The sequence below is a fragment of the Pipra filicauda genome, unplaced genomic scaffold, assembly GCF_003945595.2.
Source record: "Pipra filicauda isolate LSUMZ 115617 unplaced genomic scaffold, ASM394559v2 scaffold165_size2600900_pilon, whole genome shotgun sequence".
Classification (NCBI taxonomy): domain Eukaryota; kingdom Metazoa; phylum Chordata; class Aves; order Passeriformes; family Pipridae; genus Pipra; species Pipra filicauda.
In genome coordinates, this window is record NW_024104162.1 from 744,823 (window position 1) to 762,273 (window position 17,451).

The window sequence follows — 17,451 nt, forward strand, 5'->3', positions numbered from 1 at the left end:
TGGTTCAGGACAGCATGTCTAGCCATGAGGACTTGCAGACTGTCTGAAAGTGATCACCTTATAGCATTCAAAAGAGTCCACAGCAGAGGGTGAGGAGGACTTGCATGTAATACCACCAAATTTCTTAGTTCTAATGGAAAAAAACAACAAACCAAAAGAAAAAAAAGCAAAAACAGCAGCACAAAAAAACCTCTCCAAACCCTTCACCCACTGGCTCTTCTAGATGGTACCTCTAAAGTTGTCTGTTTCTGGTTGAGCCAAAGTCCTCCCAGTTGCTGATCTGAGGCAGGCAAGACATCCTGTGGCATGGGTTCCTGCTTCATGCCTGGGCTTCCAGAAAAAAGGTGTTTTTAGAAAGCAGAAGTCCAGTGGCTGTCATCATGTATGAGTCAGCTGTGCAGGGACTTTGATCTCCAAAGCACACATCTCCTACCGGGAACAGGGGAACAGTGCGCTCTGGCACGCCTGTAAGTGCATCTTGCAGATGTTAACATAAGCACTGTGACGTGAATAAAGCAAATTATGCAGATGACTACGCTTTCTCCAAAAAAGGTTATGTTGAATCTGTCTACAATGATGCTGTAAAGAGTAGGTTCAGCCCATTAAATTATCTTGGCGGATGAGGTGTGACAGCTCAGTTCCTCTGAGCCCCGGGAAGGTGGGACCTGTGTGGAGAGGGCTCCTTTAATCTGCAGAAACTCAGAGTAAACACTCTCTCCATTTCAGCAGAAAGCAGGCAGTTTGTTCCCATCCACCTAACTCAATGAAGCTGAAAGCCAAATGCAGCTGGGAGTGGTAGAGGTGAATTGTCAAGGGGCCAGGCTGCTGCCCTGTGGTTCTGAAACGCTGACCACAAGTGTGCATCTCTATGTTGTAAATTTAGTATGAGCTTCAGAGAAGCAATTGAGAAACATGGCTTTGAAGGCTCTGTACGAGAAATAAGTATGCTTAAAAGTAATTTTCCTAGTAGGAAAGCAGTGGTGCAAGTCTGCTTTTTATGTAATCCATTTTCCAGCCTGGAATGGCCAGAAAGTGTCTTGAAGTAAACCAGGAAATAGGGGGGAATTCAGTGGAAAGCCAGCTGAGCTGGGGTACACAGCAATGCCTGCAGTAATGATTGTTGGTCTTAAGTGTCATTGGAAACATTTTTTTCCACCTTGGCGGTATTGCACTAGCAATGTGCACTCAGAGCTGCTGAGGGATGCCTGCAAATTGGGTTGTACTAAAAGTGTTCCCAGGGCCAGCTCTGTGCTCCCTGTGCAGGACCCGTGAACTGATGCATGTCTTCCTGGATGTCACTTACATCTTAAAGCCCAAGAGACCTCGAGGAGAATGCACTGAATATTTTTAGTCAGTTAATGAAAAAGGCAGCACTAATGTGGAAGCTTTTCTAGGGAGGTTGAATGCTCAGGTGGAGCTGAGATTTACAGCAGTGCTTGGAAGCCAAGCCTGCTTTGAGCTGAACTTTAGTCTTCTCTTGAGTGTGGAAGGTCCTTTTATACAGCGATAGAGATTGTGCTCCAGCGTTGAGCTGCTGGTGAGGTCCCCCATAGCTGGGAGCGGGGTGCCTGCGGGAAGGGCATGTGGGCAGCTCTGCTGGGTGCTGATAAGGTCTCCTGTCCTGCCCATGAGTTCTTCTCCCTCCCTCCTCCCCACCCCAAATGAAAGCAGACAAGCCCTCTTAAAAGCAGGCTTGGAAAAAATTACGTCATGAGATCCCTATGCCTGTCAGGAAGCCGGGAGGCTGTGAGAGCTTGCTAACTTGCTAACAAAGTGCAGTCGTGGCGATGGCATCAGCCCCAGAGAGGAAGAGCCGTCCCATTCCTGCGGTGACCTTTTCCTGTCATCAGGGCAGCAGCTCTGTGCCCGACCTCTCTGGAAGAGGCTGATGAGATGTGATATTCTTGCTGTCAATGTGAAGCTGTTTTCTGTACAGGCTGCTTTTTTCCCAGGTCAAGGATCACAGCCCAGCTGTGCCTATGGGTGGTGGAGGAAGCTCTGAGCATGCAGCTGGTTGCTGCAGTAACCACAGTGCATCCACATATAGACATTATTTATGTGCTATAAATATAGAATCATAGAATCAGCCGGTTAGAAAAGACCTTTGAGATCATCCCAACCCTTGATCCACTACCACTGCAATTAGTAGACCGTGGCACTAAGTGCCACATCCAGTCTCATCTTAAAAACCTCCAGGGATGGAGAATCCACCACTTATCTGGGCAGCCCATTCCAATGCCTGATTACCCTCTCTGTAAAAAATTTCTTCCTAATATCTAACCTAAACCTCCCCTGGCAGAGCTTAAGACCATGCTCTCTTGTCTTACTGATAGTTGCCCGGAGAAGAGACCAACCCTCACCTGACTACAATGTCCTTTCAGGTAGTTGAAAGGAGCCATTCTTTATCTTGAGTTGTATGTGTGTGTATGTAGCATTGTGCTCAAGGTGGTTCCGTCCTGCTGGCTTTCCTCCCTAGAAATGCTGGATAGCTTTCTGAAATGTTTGCTTGTAGCATACTAAATTATCTCTGTGTCCCTCTAGTAAAAATGCTGATGTCAATATAAATCTGAAACCAAAGCCTGAAGGCGTTTCTGGCGCAGGGATGTGATGGTCGGTGTTATGCTCCAGCAACACAGTGTGCCAGGGGGTGGGATGGAGGGGCTGCAGGCACAGGGAGTGAGTGGGCAGTGGGGCCTTGCTCCAACAGTCTGGTGTAAGGGAGCATCTTCCTGCCACTGAGCAGTTTGCAGCTCAGCTGGAAAGGGGATGGAAATGAGTGACAGCAGGGACTCTAGTTGTCACTAGGAGACACACTGCTTACGTGATGTAGACTTTTACCTTGGAACCCATAATTAAAACTCAGCAGGGCTTAATCACCTCGTAGCTATTTATTGTGTATCTCGAACTGGATGTACAATTAGCAGTGAGCAGGCAAGTGGCAGACACTTATCATAATCCTGTAAGATTATTGGATTTCTTTAACATCAGTTTTGACTACAACTAAAATTGGAATAGAAACCAGACACTAACCAGTCCAATCACCATGCAAGGTCTGAAGTTACAGTATTATCTGTTCAGGACATACCGCTCTGTTGTGAAACCATGTAAATATTAACTGCTTTGCCTGAGCATTGGGTTAAAGGGAACATGCTGGTGCTTAATGTTCTTGGTCACTATTCTGTATAATCACTTGTTTTGAAAGTCAGTAGATCTTTTTGTATTGATAAGTTGGTACTGGGTTGCTGCTGAGATCTCTGTACCTGAAGAGGAGCAGTGGGTGTTGGGCACTGGGAGGACTCTGCCTGTTAGCACTCTGGATTTGAACTGGAGGATGCAATCTCACTGCTGAACACTTTTGCTTTTCTAGCTAGGACTCTTGAAATAGCCCTGTACAATTATTCTGGTGGCATGAGAGGGAGTTTATACAGCTGTAGTTGTCTTTAGCATCTGCTCCAGGAGCTGGAGAACAGACAAAAGCTTCTAGGTCACTTGTAACTTCTGTTGACTAATAGGGGATTTCTATAACAATTTTCACTGAAATGGAGGAAAAAACAGAAAAATGCTGTGCTATATCATGCTGCTGTGAATGAAAGGAACCGTCAGGCTGAGGGCATCCCGAAACATTGCCGAAGAGTTCTGGTTTAGGTGAAAATGTGGAAAAACTGGAGCTATTACAAGTGTAATACAACCTGAGTAGCAACTACAAGCTCAAAGGGAGGGAGGGCATCCCATCTGTGACTCATTAAAGCCAAAGTAATTAGCACAACTATTTGCAAAACTGTAGTGGTCACTTCACAAGGCCGAACTGATGCAGAAAAGTATCCTGCCCCTGCAGACAGGTGCTTACTGATCTTGATGCCCAGCAGCCTTAAACTTAGCTCCCTGGTGTGTCTTACAGCAGAGCTGCAGCATGGCCACTGTGGTGATAAATTTTTGCTAGGCTCTAGTATACCATGGAAAAGCCAGAGCTGGCCTTTCTTTTCTGTAACTCTGAATTTGTAGCATAAATGGATGACTTCTTGTGCAAGCAGGAAAGTGATGGTGCAAAGGATCCTCTGTGGACCTCCACCACCTGCTTTGCTGATTGTACAGAGGTCTTGATATATCTGGACTTTGTTCTAATTCCAAACTCTGTCTTTGCTTGTCTTCATTATATAGCACTTCTTTTTCTACCATTTTTAATGCAAATTGTTGATATGTGTGGGGAGACATGTTTCTGTATATAAATGCTGTTTCCTAAATGGTGCTTTCAGGTATGCCCTGGGCTATTTCACCCTGTTGGGGTGCTGTTATTGTGAACTCCATCACATGCTGTTTGGCCTTTTTCATAAGATACAAATGCTGATGGAAAATATGATACTTACCATCTAAATCCAAAATACTGGAGACTTTAAACTGCCAGTTCTCCTAAGCTAGGATTGTAAAGCTGAAGGGCAAGTCATACCACCCTTGGAGAGCACTGGTCTCTCAAGATAGCTGGAGAGCACTGAGTACTTTGACTCTTCTCTTTCCTTCCCCTCCCATCTAATGCAGCGTGGGAAGAATGGTGTCTCTGCCTGAACAAGTGCCTGCAGTGGCCTGGGTCAGTTCTCTGGTCCTTGATTATTTGGGCATGGGTGCAGGTACACTGTTTTAAAAACACACCTCTTTCCTTTAGGATGGCAAATAATCAGTTGTATGTCTTTTGTCTTTCAGATAGTAAAGCCATAGTTGATGGAAACTTGAAGTTGATCCTTGGCCTGATATGGACCCTTATCCTGCACTATTCCATTTCTATGCCAGTGTGGGAGGATGAAGGTGATGATGATGCAAAGAAGCAGACCCCTAAGCAGAGGCTGCTGGGCTGGATCCAGAACAAAATTCCTTACTTGCCAATCACAAACTTCAATCAGAACTGGCAGGATGGCAAAGCACTGGGTGCTCTTGTTGACAGCTGTGCTCCGGGTGAGTCCTTTGCTCTGCTGGTCAATGTTTTCCTTGCTTGTTGTCCTTGTGGCTGCTCTTCTTGTGGGAGGAGGTTTTCACTGCCGATCAGGAGACAGGAATAAGGCTTTTAAGAAAACCCAAGTCCAAAGAGGCCAGCTGTGGGAAGCAACAAGTTGTAAATGACTTGGCCAAGAGAAATTCTGGCCTGCAGCAGAGTGTGTGATTGCATTATGGGAGGCGCCACGTCTGAGCTTTGTATTGGGTGCAGGGGACAAAGGCGCAAGTGCTGGCTCCTAAATGGAAGAAAGGCTTGTTCCCACGGCAAGTGCCAACAACCTTTCAACTTCAGGGTGCAGAGGGAGGCTTCATGTGTTCTCCTGAAATAGGATTGCAGAGGGAGCATTGAGCAGCCAGAAGCTGCACACTACCTGAAACTTGTGTTTAGCAAGCTGAGGCTAAGCTGCTTAAGGCAAATAATGGGATGAAGTGTGAAATAGGCAGTTTCCTCACCTTCTTCTAGAACAACCTTGCTAGTGGGATTGCTGGTGCTCATCTAATGCAGTCTGGGATGCTGTGGCAAGTGGTTGAAATTTTCTCTACCAAATTTGCTGCAGGAGAGCCAGTGAAACATAAAAGATGCTTAGATGTATTTGTGCTGAATTTAGAGTGGTATCTTGCACAGGTTGCCCAGAGAGGTGGTAGATGCCCCATCCCTGGAAATGTTCAAAGTCCGATTGGACAGGCTGCTGTTGAAGCATTGCTGCTCATTGCATGAGGGTTGGTCTAGATGACCTTTAAAGGTTCCTTCCAGCCTAAACCATTCTATGACTGTGCTGATTGTTGTCTCAGAGGTGTTTCAGTGAGCAGCATATGCTTGTCTTGTTTTGGTTACTTCTGCAAAGCTCTGAATGTCTTTCTCCATAACAGTGTAATACAAGCGACTGTGGAGTTCGTACCTGGTTTCTTCAGCTAGGGAAGCTCCTTTGCAGATAACATCTAACAAATGAAATGTGTTTGCAGGCTTGTGCCCTGACTGGGAGACCTGGGACCCGAAGAAACCCGTTGACAATGCTCGGGAAGCCATGCAGCAGGCAGATGACTGGCTGGGTGTGCCACAGGTAAGGCCACCAAGACATGGGTTGCCTGTAGGAGCACATGGATGGCTTTGTCCTTGTGACTGGCTTGAGTTTAAATTGAGGAAAGCAGGTGAGGCTGCTTGGACATTTCAAAAAGTTACAGTTAACTCTTGAAATTGCCTGAGAAAGGGCAAACTGTAATGAAACACACTATTACATTTCAGAGCTCTGGCTGTAAGATTTTGTGTAGGTGTCTCTGCTGAGGACAGCTGCTGTTGCAACATGTGGTGTAGGGGGAAAGTGCCTGTGTGGTGGTGCCTGTTCTGTTAGTGTATGGAGTGAATTTGTTTTGAATTCCACAGAAGAAAAACTTACTGTTTTAGGGAATCACCTGCAAAGACGATGTTCAAACAGAGAACAATGTATTTACAAACTGGATTATTTTCATGCTGATAAAGTTGGACAGAACTGCTGAAGTCTCTGAAGCTGTGAGAGCAGCTTGTGTTGTGGAAGCAGGAGAAGAGACTAGTCACAAGTTTTACTTTGGAAGCACTGCAGTTCAGAGCTGTAGCATACAGGATTATGAATTATTCATTTTTTCAGTATCAATTATCCCCATGTCCCTTTTCAAGGGGAACAACTACCATTGTCTTGCCTTGATACCATTAAACTGGTTGCAGTCTCATGAGAACCCCTAATAATCAAGGCACAAAAAGCCCCCAGGCCACAGTGGGACCATAACGAGCTTCTTGATTTTCTTGCCATGAGATAATAAAGGATGTTGTGTGTATCAAAGGGAAAGTAAATGTAAGAAATCGCATTAGCATGTGGGAGTTTTGAAATCTCAGACTGTGTCATAGCTCTGTTTCTGTGTTGACATGCAGTAACCAAGCACTGGTACAATATACTTAATTGCACTGTCTTTCAGGTTATTACCCCTGAAGAAATTATCCACCCTGATGTGGATGAGCACTCTGTGATGACTTACCTGTCCCAGTTCCCCAAAGCCAAGCTGAAACCAGGAGCTCCTTTAAAACCCAAACTGAATCCAAAGAAAGCAAGGGCTTATGGCAGAGGTAAGGACTTGGTGAGCTGAAGCTGTATGGAGCATGTAACTCTTCAGAAAGCTGGGTGGGGTTTTCTGCATATGTTGAACTCCAGACCTACTGTAACTGACTTCAAAGTTTCACTTGTATACTCTTGGTGTGGTGCCTGGTTTCAGAAATATATGGATATAGTCCAAAAGACACTCCTAGTTCTAACATGTAAATTCCCCAAAGTCTCTGAACCTGTTCTGCAAGCTGCCAGCCTCCCATCCACAGCTGGAAGAAGTAGCATGATATGGCGCTAAAAGAACCTTAGTGTGAAATTCAAGCTAGCAGTATTGCTGCTGCCTGTTGAGGATGTAGCAGTGAATACTTCTCGTGATAAAGCACTCCTTTAAAGAGGAAAAACCTCATCAGTTCTGTGTCTCTCTTATCCTAGCACTTACCCTACTTGGGGTTTATGTCCTTCGTTGGTGCCTTCCACAGCAAACCACAATACATAGAAACATTTTTCAGGCCCCAAATGTGTAAATGACTGATCAACTTGCCTCAATCTGTCAAGTCTCACTTCAGTAATGTTCTTATTCTTTCAAAAACTGGAATGACTCTATTGTACTCGTGCATGTGATGCTCTGAAGCCATTGTAATGGAAATTATGAAGGATGAGTGGCTCTTCTTGGAAGATTGATGTTTTTCTGAAGTTAATTGCCAAAACAGTCAGGAAATATAACTGGCCATTCTGACTGCTACCATATGTGAGCACTGAAAGGTGACTCTGGAAGCAAGGGGCTCACTAGCAAGCTGGGCAGGGTCTTTGGGCAGATGAGGAGAAGGTTTACATGCTTCCAGAAAAAGGTGACTGTTAAGTGTGAAGTGGGTCAGTCTTAGCTTTTTTTTATTACCATTTTTCCATGTAAGTTGCTCATAACCTCCCAATATGAGCCTTAGCTGTAGCATAGCTCCCTGGATGCTGCAGTGGTTTGGTTTGCACTGAGGGCAGCTGTGCGTAGACCTGATGTGAAATGAGCCCGCAGATGGGAGGTACAGAGTCATGCGGATCATCAGTGGTGCACTATGAGTTCTCATTTAACCAACCAAAGCAGACCTCTGATAAGAGAGTAAAATCTAGAAGATGAAATGTTGGCCAAGAAAGTGTTGTGACTAATGCTGTCCTGGCTGAAGCTTTCTTCGGAGGATAAGGAATCCTCCTTGTGCTCGCAGAAGGAGGGATACATAACTTGAATACCATACCTCATGCTTGTGGGGTGCACTGAAGATATGCAGAGTGAATTTATAGCTGTTTAAGCTATAAGACTTCATAAGACTGAAGAGTGAAGTTGTAGCTGTTTAGGCTAGATGATAATCTAGGGCTTACTTTGAGAGATTGAATATGTCAATTGTTAACACCTTATCAGAATGCTCAGATTTCCTAGTAAAAACATGATCTTCCTTGCATTGCTCTCAAGTTATTGTTTTCTGAAGATAAACAAGTTCAGGAATTCTGTTGTTCACAACCACTTCCTTTATAATCTATCAGACGTTGCACTTTCCACTAATTGTGCTATGGAGCAGTAGTGCCCACGGTTTTATGAATAAGCCAAGGAGCAATTCCCTTGGACGGAAGGGTATATGTGTTTGGGCTAGTCTGGAACCAGCAATTTTGGGAAGTTCTTCCACCCACTCAGTCTGACACCACCATGACAGATGTCATGACCTAGGACTATGGGAGATGATGAAACCCTGCTGGTAAATGCATGCTGTAGCAGGCCCTGTGCTGAGGGATAGGGAACTGATTAAAAGTTAAGTGGAAGCCTCACTGAATAGTAGGATTTTCGTGGTTTAAAGAAGTTCCTGCATGCCATTTGCAGTGTTCACTCTGGCAAAGTAGTCTGAGCAGCTTTCAAAGAATAGTAAATCTCTGAGCAGTGTCTGCTGTTGGGTTCTGAAGATGGGACAGTACAGGTAAAAATTGTCTTGGTTCTAGGGTAATACCTTTACCGAAAAGCTTCCCAAAATTTTTTTCCTGCCTCTCTGGTCTCCCTTCCTGTGGTGCAGCACATTTCAGCATTTAGCTAGATGAATAGAGCAACTCCTAAAGAGCAGCTAATGCACATACCCCACTTGCTGTTAGCGTCAGACAGGCACTTGCCAGCAGTGGGGGTGACCCTCAGGATGTGTCAGGGTAACCTGAATCCAGATACCAGCTGGGTTCCTGACTCTGTCAGAGATCCTAAGATGAGTTTAGTGCCAATGATTCAACCAATTTTTAAAAATGCTTGTATGATAAGAGTAGACCTTATTATGAGCATGATGCTCTGGGCAGTGGGAAAGCTAGTTCTGGGAGCTAGCGTGGGAGAATGGGTTGGACAGCTTTTTGGTAGCCTCCAAACTGTCTTTTGAGTTTTGTGGCAACAGCTAATGTGCTGTTCTGTGTCTGTCTCCCAGGGATTGAGCCTCATGGGAACATGGTGAAGCAGCCTGCCATCTTCACAGTGGATACCATCAGTGCTGGGCAGGGTGACCTGATGGTTTTCATAGAGGATCCAGAAGGAAACAGAGAGGAGGTATGTATGTTAAATGTTTTTTGCGGAAAAGTAAAGTTGGTGTGCATGCTGAAGTTTTTGCAGTAACCTTCATCTTTCACAAGTGAGGTCTTAACAGATAAGTCATCTAAAACGAAGTTACGAAATACAATATATCAAAAGTGCAAGAAGCCTCAAGCCTTTCCTAATTGCCTTACTGGATGAACTTGGAAAAAAAGTCACTATCTGCAACTAAGCAACACAACTCCGGTGTCCAGTAGTTGCAGTGCTTTAGCTTGACTGGCCAAGTACACTCTGACCTGCTTTTAGATAACACAGATCACTAAATCACTGTCTGCCCTTACTCATTCTGCAAGAATGGCTAAAGCAGCTATTTAGGTGCCATGAATCATTTTGAGTTCAAATGCTGGTTTTAATGTTTATAGAAATTCTCATCCAAATGCTCCACTTGATCATGTTACAACATTCCAGAAAAATACAGCTGTACATTGGACTTAATGTCTCCTCAGTTTTGGCCTGCCTCAGTAGAGCAATTAACAGTGAGGGAAAGGACTGGGGTGGGGAGAAGGTGGCTTACTTCCTCTCATGTAAAGACAAAACCAATGGGATGTTTTTCCATGTGAGAAGAGGAGGTAGCAAGGATCCCTGCTCCCACAGCAACAAGTCTCTAACACTGCTGACTCTGGAAATAGTTTGCAGTATAAAGTGCTACTCAGAAAAGTCTTCAGCTGGCATGCGTAGGCACAGCTCAGTGATGGATGTGTTTTCTCTCCTAGGCGAAGATAACACCGTCCAGTGACAAGAACAAGACCTATTCAGTCCAGTATGTTCCAAGGGTTACTGGACCTCACAAGGTGGGTTGTGTGTCAATAACCGGTGTTCTCTTGCTAAAGACGCTGCTCTGTTGGTTGTTAATGTGAGCCCCTGAGGGGGCTGTGTGTTCACTGACAGCTAATAGCCACTCTGAGCATCCTGAAGAAAAGGAAAACTGGTGTGGCCTTAATTCTTCATCTGGGCCTTTGGGCTGCTCCCTTCTCAAAGGGGAAAGAAGTATGTGTTGGGAGAAAGTGCATGTGTGACCTTGGCTCTCCTCTCACGTGTGGTCACTTCATGGAACTCATGAAGCCAGTTTTGTGTGTTGTCACAGAGATGCAGATGAAAATACCAGGTTGTTTCTTTGGTGATGGTACTGTACACTGTAGAGGGTTCCCCACCCAGCTTTGTCCCCAGATGCCCACAGAAGCAGGTTTACGATGGGTGATCCTGTTGCTTCGACACTTACCATAGTGGCTGGTTCCCACAGCCAGCCTGAAAAAATAAATGGAACTTCTGCTTCCACTTTATTGCTTGGTGGAAATCTGCTACTTTTTGGCACATCTCGATTCAAGTATCCCCACAGGTGTGGCTGACTCTGTGAGTAGCACTTTAAGGAAGTGGCCAGCAGGTACACTGTATGGACAGGATGAAGGATGGATGGTCTCTCACCTCTGAGGCAAAGACACTCTGTACAGGAATGCGGGTGTTTGACCCTGCACTTGGTTTCATGGCAGTGATGCTGAGCTCTGCCTCTGCCCAGTGGGTCTGAGCTGATACTCTGTCTGTAGGTTTTAGTCCTGTTTGCCGGGCAGCACATCTCGAAGAGCCCGTTTGAAGTGAATGTTGACAAAGCCCAGGGAGATGCAAGCAAAGTGACAGCAAAGGGACCAGGACTGGAGGCAGCAGGGAACATTGCCAACAAGCCTACCTACTTTGACCTCTACACAGCAGGTAAGCAGGATGAAGGAGGATGGAAATCCTGCAGTTTCCTCAAATGTCGGAACCTAAGGCCTTGGAGAAATAAAAAAACTGAAAAAAACCTGAAAAGCGGATGAGGATTTGTAGCCTCATCTAGTTCAGACATGAAATAACAACCAAGCAGCTCTGAAGGCTTCAGCTGTGTATGAAATGTTTGATGTGTGGAGCTGAGCTGGGGCAAGAGGGGGCTAAACCTTACCCAGAAATTTGCCAGGAATTTGCTAGATGGCAGCAAGCAAGTTCCTGGCTGGTTTCTTCCCTCAACTCATTTTAAAAAGGAATGTGACAGGTTGGACATAAATGCGAAGGATAAACTGTGAGCAAACTGTAAATGCATAGTGTGTTCTGTATTTAGCTCTGTAGAAAGAACTTGCTGCAGTGCTACTTTGAGTTCATACTTCAATGACTAACTGGTGTCAACCTCTATTGTAATTATTAGAGGGCTACTATCTTCATTAGGGCATCTCCATCGCGTAGCTTGCTGTCTGCTATTAGGCCAATGCCATAGCCTAGAGGAATGAGTCAATAAGATGCTACAAATGCTAATTCATTTAGAACAATGTGAAACTACTTAGGGCAGTTACTTGTAGCATTTAAACACCGAAATATGCTGAGTAGCATATTTTACATTGCCTTTTGCCTGAGGGAGCTTAGGAATAAAATTAAATGCGTTATAGTGAGGGGAAGTATTATGTTCAGCCTCTAATTGGGAGAGGGAGTGGTCTGAATCATGTAAAGACATGTCTGGCCTCTGAAAGTGTATAGAAAACTGTTTTATGATGAGTTGTATGATGAGTTGAATAAAATGAGAGAAGAGCAGGTGTCTGAACACAAGTGAATACATCCGACAGAGAAGGATCCTTGTCCAGACCAGCGTGCACATTGTCCAGTCTCTTGATCTAAACCACTTCAAAGCTTGAGAGATTGAACTGACTGGTAAAGTTGTGAGCTGATCTGTGATAGAGCTGTTACAGCGTGGTAGCCATAGGATAACCAGGCAGTATGTATATTAAGTACCATAATACTGTTGTGAAACCCTGTGGCTGGAGCAGGAGAGCCCTTGTCAGTCTGTCTTCCTGGAGATACCACCATCATGTCTTGCCCTCCCCACTGGAATGTTTGGTTGCTGTCGGCAAAAGCTGAACATTGAGGCTGTGCCTAGAAATGACAGCAGAGCATGGCTGGCTCAGCCCAGGCAGCTGGCAGTGGTGCAAAACACAGTGCCTGTTGCTGTGGGGAAGCTGAGGCTCAGGTGGACTTGTTTCCTTTGCAGGTGCTGGTGTGGGTGATGTGAATGTGGAAGTGGAGGATCCTCAAGGGAGAAGCCTTGCTGAGGTTGTAGTAGAAGACAAAGGCAACCAAGTCTACCGTTGCACCTACAAACCTGTTCAAGCTGGTCCTCACATTGTCAAAGTGACTTTTGCTGGGGAGGCAATTCCCAAAACTCCTTGCACTGTTCTTGTTGGAGAGGGTATGTTTTTTAAAAATGCATTTGAATGTAGATGGCCACTTTTCTCCTTGGATGTGATCACAGGATATGCTTGAATCTTGCCTTGTACATTCTCTCTACCTTTAAACATCTTGGTCCTGATTCAGTGGGTCACTGGGTATTCACAGGGTAAACCAATGCTCTCTAACAGTAATATGGCTTTTGTTGCTAGTTTCCTTTCTGCTTAGACTTCCAAATGTTAAGCTGCCCTTTGTATTTTTTTTGAGTGATTTATGCAGCTATGCAGCGTCTTGCTGTTTTCCGCCTTCGTTCCTCAAATGACTATATTTACTGTTTTCCTCCTTAACTGACACCTAACTTGCTTTCTGTTCCATCCTTACGTGCTCCTACGCTTTTAGATCTCTGCTCATCTCTCCTGAGCTACCCTCCATTTGTGGAATTTTGGACTTCACTGCTAATGGCTTCATAGTTGGTAAGAGGTGTGCAGGATGCTCTGTCATGTTTGCTTTTTGTAAGCTTCTAGCCTGCAGCTTGTCCCAGCCAAAAGGGCTTTTGGTTTTGTTGGGGTTGGGGAGGAAAGTTGCAAGCGAACTGAAGCGGTGTGTGACCCAGTCAGTGAAACTGGCTTAACCACAAGCTGCCTGATGCAGCTGTGTAAGCTCTTTGCAAGCTGTTCCCGCTCCACGTCGGCCACGCTCCTGTGTGTTCCCACTGAGCTTTCAGAGCTAGCAGATGGCACACGATCCTCGCTCGCTCCGTCCGGTGTAGGACACTGAGTGGTGTTGGCTGCTGCAGGGGTGAGCTGTCCTAGTGAGGGAAAACCTAAGGAGTTGCTTGGCAGACTTGTGCTCCTGCTGTAAGCACGGTGTGTTTTGGGAAAATGCATGTTCAGTTTACGGTGCTGGGAAGCTGTGGTTATCTGTAAGTCTCTTCATACCCTTCAGGTCTGTGGTGTTGAAGACCTCATGACAGCTGGGACTGTGTGACAAAAAACTGTTCATAAGTGTGTGGTACTTACTTCTGTAGCCGCTCTGCAGGCCTGGAGAAGCGCTTGGAGTAAAGGAGCCAAGCATAAGCCTAAGCCATGTGTAACCTTCTGCCCCTACCCATGGCTGCTGCAGTCTGCAGAGGGCTTGGTGGCTTTGCTTCTTTGAAAGTGTGAGCTGCGGCAAGCAGGGGGGGGGTTTGATGCAACATCTCTTAATGAAGCACATGCAAAACTCAGCCTTGCTACTAGCAGTTATCCCAGTCATGTGCTTCTGAAAGACCAGCACAATAATACTGTTCAATGGGGCTTATCTGCAGAGGGAACCTTCCCCCCACAGTGCAGTGTGCCTCAACACAAAAGGTGTCAGGAAGGTTGTGTCTGTGGTGAATTATCTGTATGTGATAGCTGTGTATAAGTCTTGTATTGATAACTGGCATAGAATTGGAAAGCAACAGGGCTTCAGTGTTTGCTATAGTTCTAAAAAACAGCCCCTGTAGGGGGTCGGTGTTGCCTGGCTGCACTGACCACTACTGCCCAAAAGCCATAAGGCATAGACAGGGACTGGGCAGACTCCTGTCTGTCTGCCTTAACGCCATAACCATAAAGCTTGTGCTGAAAGCTAAGCTGTGGTTGCCCTGAGTCAACATTAAACTAAAGGTTGTTCCAGGCTGGCTAGGCTACCTGTATGTTGAGAATCAAAGGCAGTATTAATGGCTGGGATTGCCTTGCAGCCTGCAATCCCAACGCATGCCGTGCCACCGGTCGAGGTCTGCAGCCCAAGGGCGTCCGCATGAGGGAAACGGCCGACTTCAAGGTTGATACGAGAGCGGCGGGGAGCGGAGACCTCGGAGTGACTATAAAGGGACCAAGTGAGTGTTGGGGTGAATCTGTGCTGTGGATGTGTTCTGGAGAAGATGGGAATCAAAACATGGGAGAAGGAAGAGCGGTCAGGAGATGGTGTCCTGATGGAACTGATGGGATCTGTATCATAAAAAGCCAAATTTCAGAAGGGTTTTCTGGTACTTTGTGTCTAGTGTGAAGGTTTTGACCTGCAGGGCTGGGTAAGACAACATCTGGTTTTAGTTCTTTCCATTTTCATGCATCAGTTAGCAAAACTGAGAAGACCCATGCATCTGCCTGCCATGGCCTCCAAGCTTTATGGATGCTCACTGCATCTTCATCTGATTTGTGGGAGCAAGTCACGCTCCAGAGTCTCTGGCAGGGTGAAAATTCTGCTCTCATAAAGCTGGGAATGGCTCAAAGCAGCACTCCTGGTGGCACTGGCTGCTTGGGCACATGAGCAGAGGAGGAAAGGGAACCTGTAAGCTAACATGGAGACCATCTGCCAGGATCCATCCTCAGGTCCTTTGGTGTGTCCTGAGCTCTGGATGTGGCCCTCGGGCTGGCAGGCTGGGACGATGGGAGCGCAGTGGCTGCTGACTCGTGAGGCTGCCAGCAGCAGTGGCTGTGCTGCTGCTTTCAGGGAGCTGCGGTGCCTGTGTGGTACTCGAGAGCCAGTCACCTCCCCCCAGCTGGGACTGCTTTAAAAGGTGCATTGTATTGCCTTCACCTCCTCCACACGCACAGAGCCCCGACTGTGCGGCTTTGTGCCGTTGGGGGGAAAAAAGGCAACAGATGTATCGATGTAAATTTTAGTGTGTTAAGCTTTTCTCCCTAAATTCTTCATCTTGAAGAAAATGAAAAGTAGGCATTCCCTGCATATTTGTGGTTACAAAGTCTGACAAATGTTAAGCTTTTTTGTTTTAACATATGACATGCATCATACTGCAGACTAAGAAAATAAAACACAAGGGAACCTATTAAGTCTGGTAACTTAAAATACTTTCTGCTGTATTTCTTCTGGAAGTGTTTGCTGTCTTTGTCCTAGAGGGCAGCTAGAACTAACTTCCCTTATAACCTGACCTTTTTTTTTTTTCTGGTGGAAGAAATTTATTCTTGCAAGCTAAAATAAATACTAGAAAACATGAACTTGTCTGAGTAATTGAAAGCAGGATGGAAGCTGTTAAGTTTAATGCTGAACTGATCTTTCAACAGAGGGCTTGGAGGAGTTGGTGAAACAAAAAGGCTTTATGGATGGTGTATATGCATTTGAATATTATCCAGCTACCCCGGGGAAGTATGTTGTCACGATTACATGGGGTGGGCACAACATCCCAAAAAGGTGAGTTAGAAGTAGCTTTTTGGGCATTTTTGTGCCCTTCAGCGGGTTATGTAGTTGGTGAACATTTAAAGCAACACTGACCTTTGAAGAAACTGGGGGGACGAGTTAGTGGCAAATGGCTGTTGTAACAGTTTATCTACAGCCTGTTTTAGGACCGGAGCTGCTTATATTGAGAAAGCTCTGAAGGGTGATTTGCATCAGTCTTTCTAAACCCAAAATCATGAACACAAAACCAGTAAAACTTGGTGGATCATGCAACTCGGACTTTACTATGTGTTTTTGAAAGGATTTGTTATTTTAGTGTCCAGGGCTACAGCAAGTAGAGCAAGCCAAGTATTTGACACTCAGGATTTGTGGTGCAAGATGTAAGCACATGATGGGTTGGATGACCTCTCTGCTAGAAAGACACTCTGCTGGGCACCGTGCCACCACATGGTAGCATCTATTAATTTGGAAAATCCAATGTAAAGCCTCATTAAAATGCCTGGGGAAAAACACAGATGTTATATTTGTCCTCATTTCTAATACTATGCTTTGTTTTTATCTTGTAGCCCCTTTGAAGTTCAAGTGGGTCATGAAGCCGGTCCTCAGAAAGTGCGAGCCTGGGGACCAGGGCTGCATGAGGGAATTGTGGGCAAATCGGCTGACTTCGTGGTCGAGTCCATTGGCACAGAAGTTGGCTCTCTTGGTTTGTTACTTTACTTTGTCTGAAATATGTATATATTACAACGCTAGCAAAGAACTCATGAGAAACAATAGCTTTCCCAACAGTAAAAAAATCCAGATCTCTAAGATGTTGTGGTCTAAACACAAACATCTACCAGAGTATCAAAGCAAGTCCTAGAGACAGGAACGTGTGTTAAGGGGTGTGTGTGTTAGTCTGTGTTTTTGTGGCATGAGATCGAAAAGGGAATGATGGATGATGGATTATCTCCCATATTGCTGAAGAAGGGTGATGGAGAGATCAGGCATGGTTATAGCTGACAAAAAGCTATTTGTGGAAGTGTTAAATTGGCAGCCACCACAAACCTAACGTGAGGAACCTACTTGTTCCTTTTTTCAGGCTTTGCAATAGAAGGCCCTTCTCAGGCTAAAATTGAGTGTGATGACAAGAATGATGGCTCATGTGATGTGAAGTATTGGCCCAAAGAGCCCGGTGAATATGCTGTGCACATCATGTGTGACGATGAGGACATAAAAGACAGCCCTTACATGGCCTTCATCCGACCGGCTTCAGGAGACTTCAACTCGGATAAGGTGGTGTATGAGAGTTCACCTGTGGCATAGCATGTAACTGCATGATGTAACTACAGTAGAGATGTTTCTGAAGGATTCTAGTAGCAGACTTGACTGTTAAGCTGCCTCTGCTTAAAGCTCTGAATCTGCCAAGCTCCAGCCAGATACTGCCCATCTTTTTCTAATAACACTGTTGTGGTTTTGATTTAA

The 17,451-nt window shown here is 45.4% G+C and overlaps 1 protein-coding gene across 3 annotated transcripts in view; it reads left to right on the forward strand.

Moving 5' to 3' along the window:
- FLNB (filamin B) overlaps positions 1-17,451 on the forward strand; it is a 72,258-nt gene that overhangs the window by 19,952 nt on the left and 34,855 nt on the right. For all 3 annotated transcript variants that reach the window (XM_027728803.2, XM_027728813.2, XM_027728821.2), the window contains exons 2-12: positions 4,696-4,944; positions 5,947-6,044; positions 6,931-7,078; positions 9,494-9,612; positions 10,368-10,445; positions 11,196-11,358; positions 12,659-12,856; positions 14,555-14,692; positions 15,879-16,005; positions 16,557-16,693; positions 17,069-17,262. In XM_027728803.2, the coding sequence (XP_027584604.1) occupies positions 4,696-4,944; positions 5,947-6,044; positions 6,931-7,078; positions 9,494-9,612; positions 10,368-10,445; positions 11,196-11,358; positions 12,659-12,856; positions 14,555-14,692; positions 15,879-16,005; positions 16,557-16,693; positions 17,069-17,262 (1,649 nt within the window). The remainder of the gene's footprint in view (positions 1-4,695; positions 4,945-5,946; positions 6,045-6,930; positions 7,079-9,493; positions 9,613-10,367; positions 10,446-11,195; positions 11,359-12,658; positions 12,857-14,554; positions 14,693-15,878; positions 16,006-16,556; positions 16,694-17,068; positions 17,263-17,451) is intronic.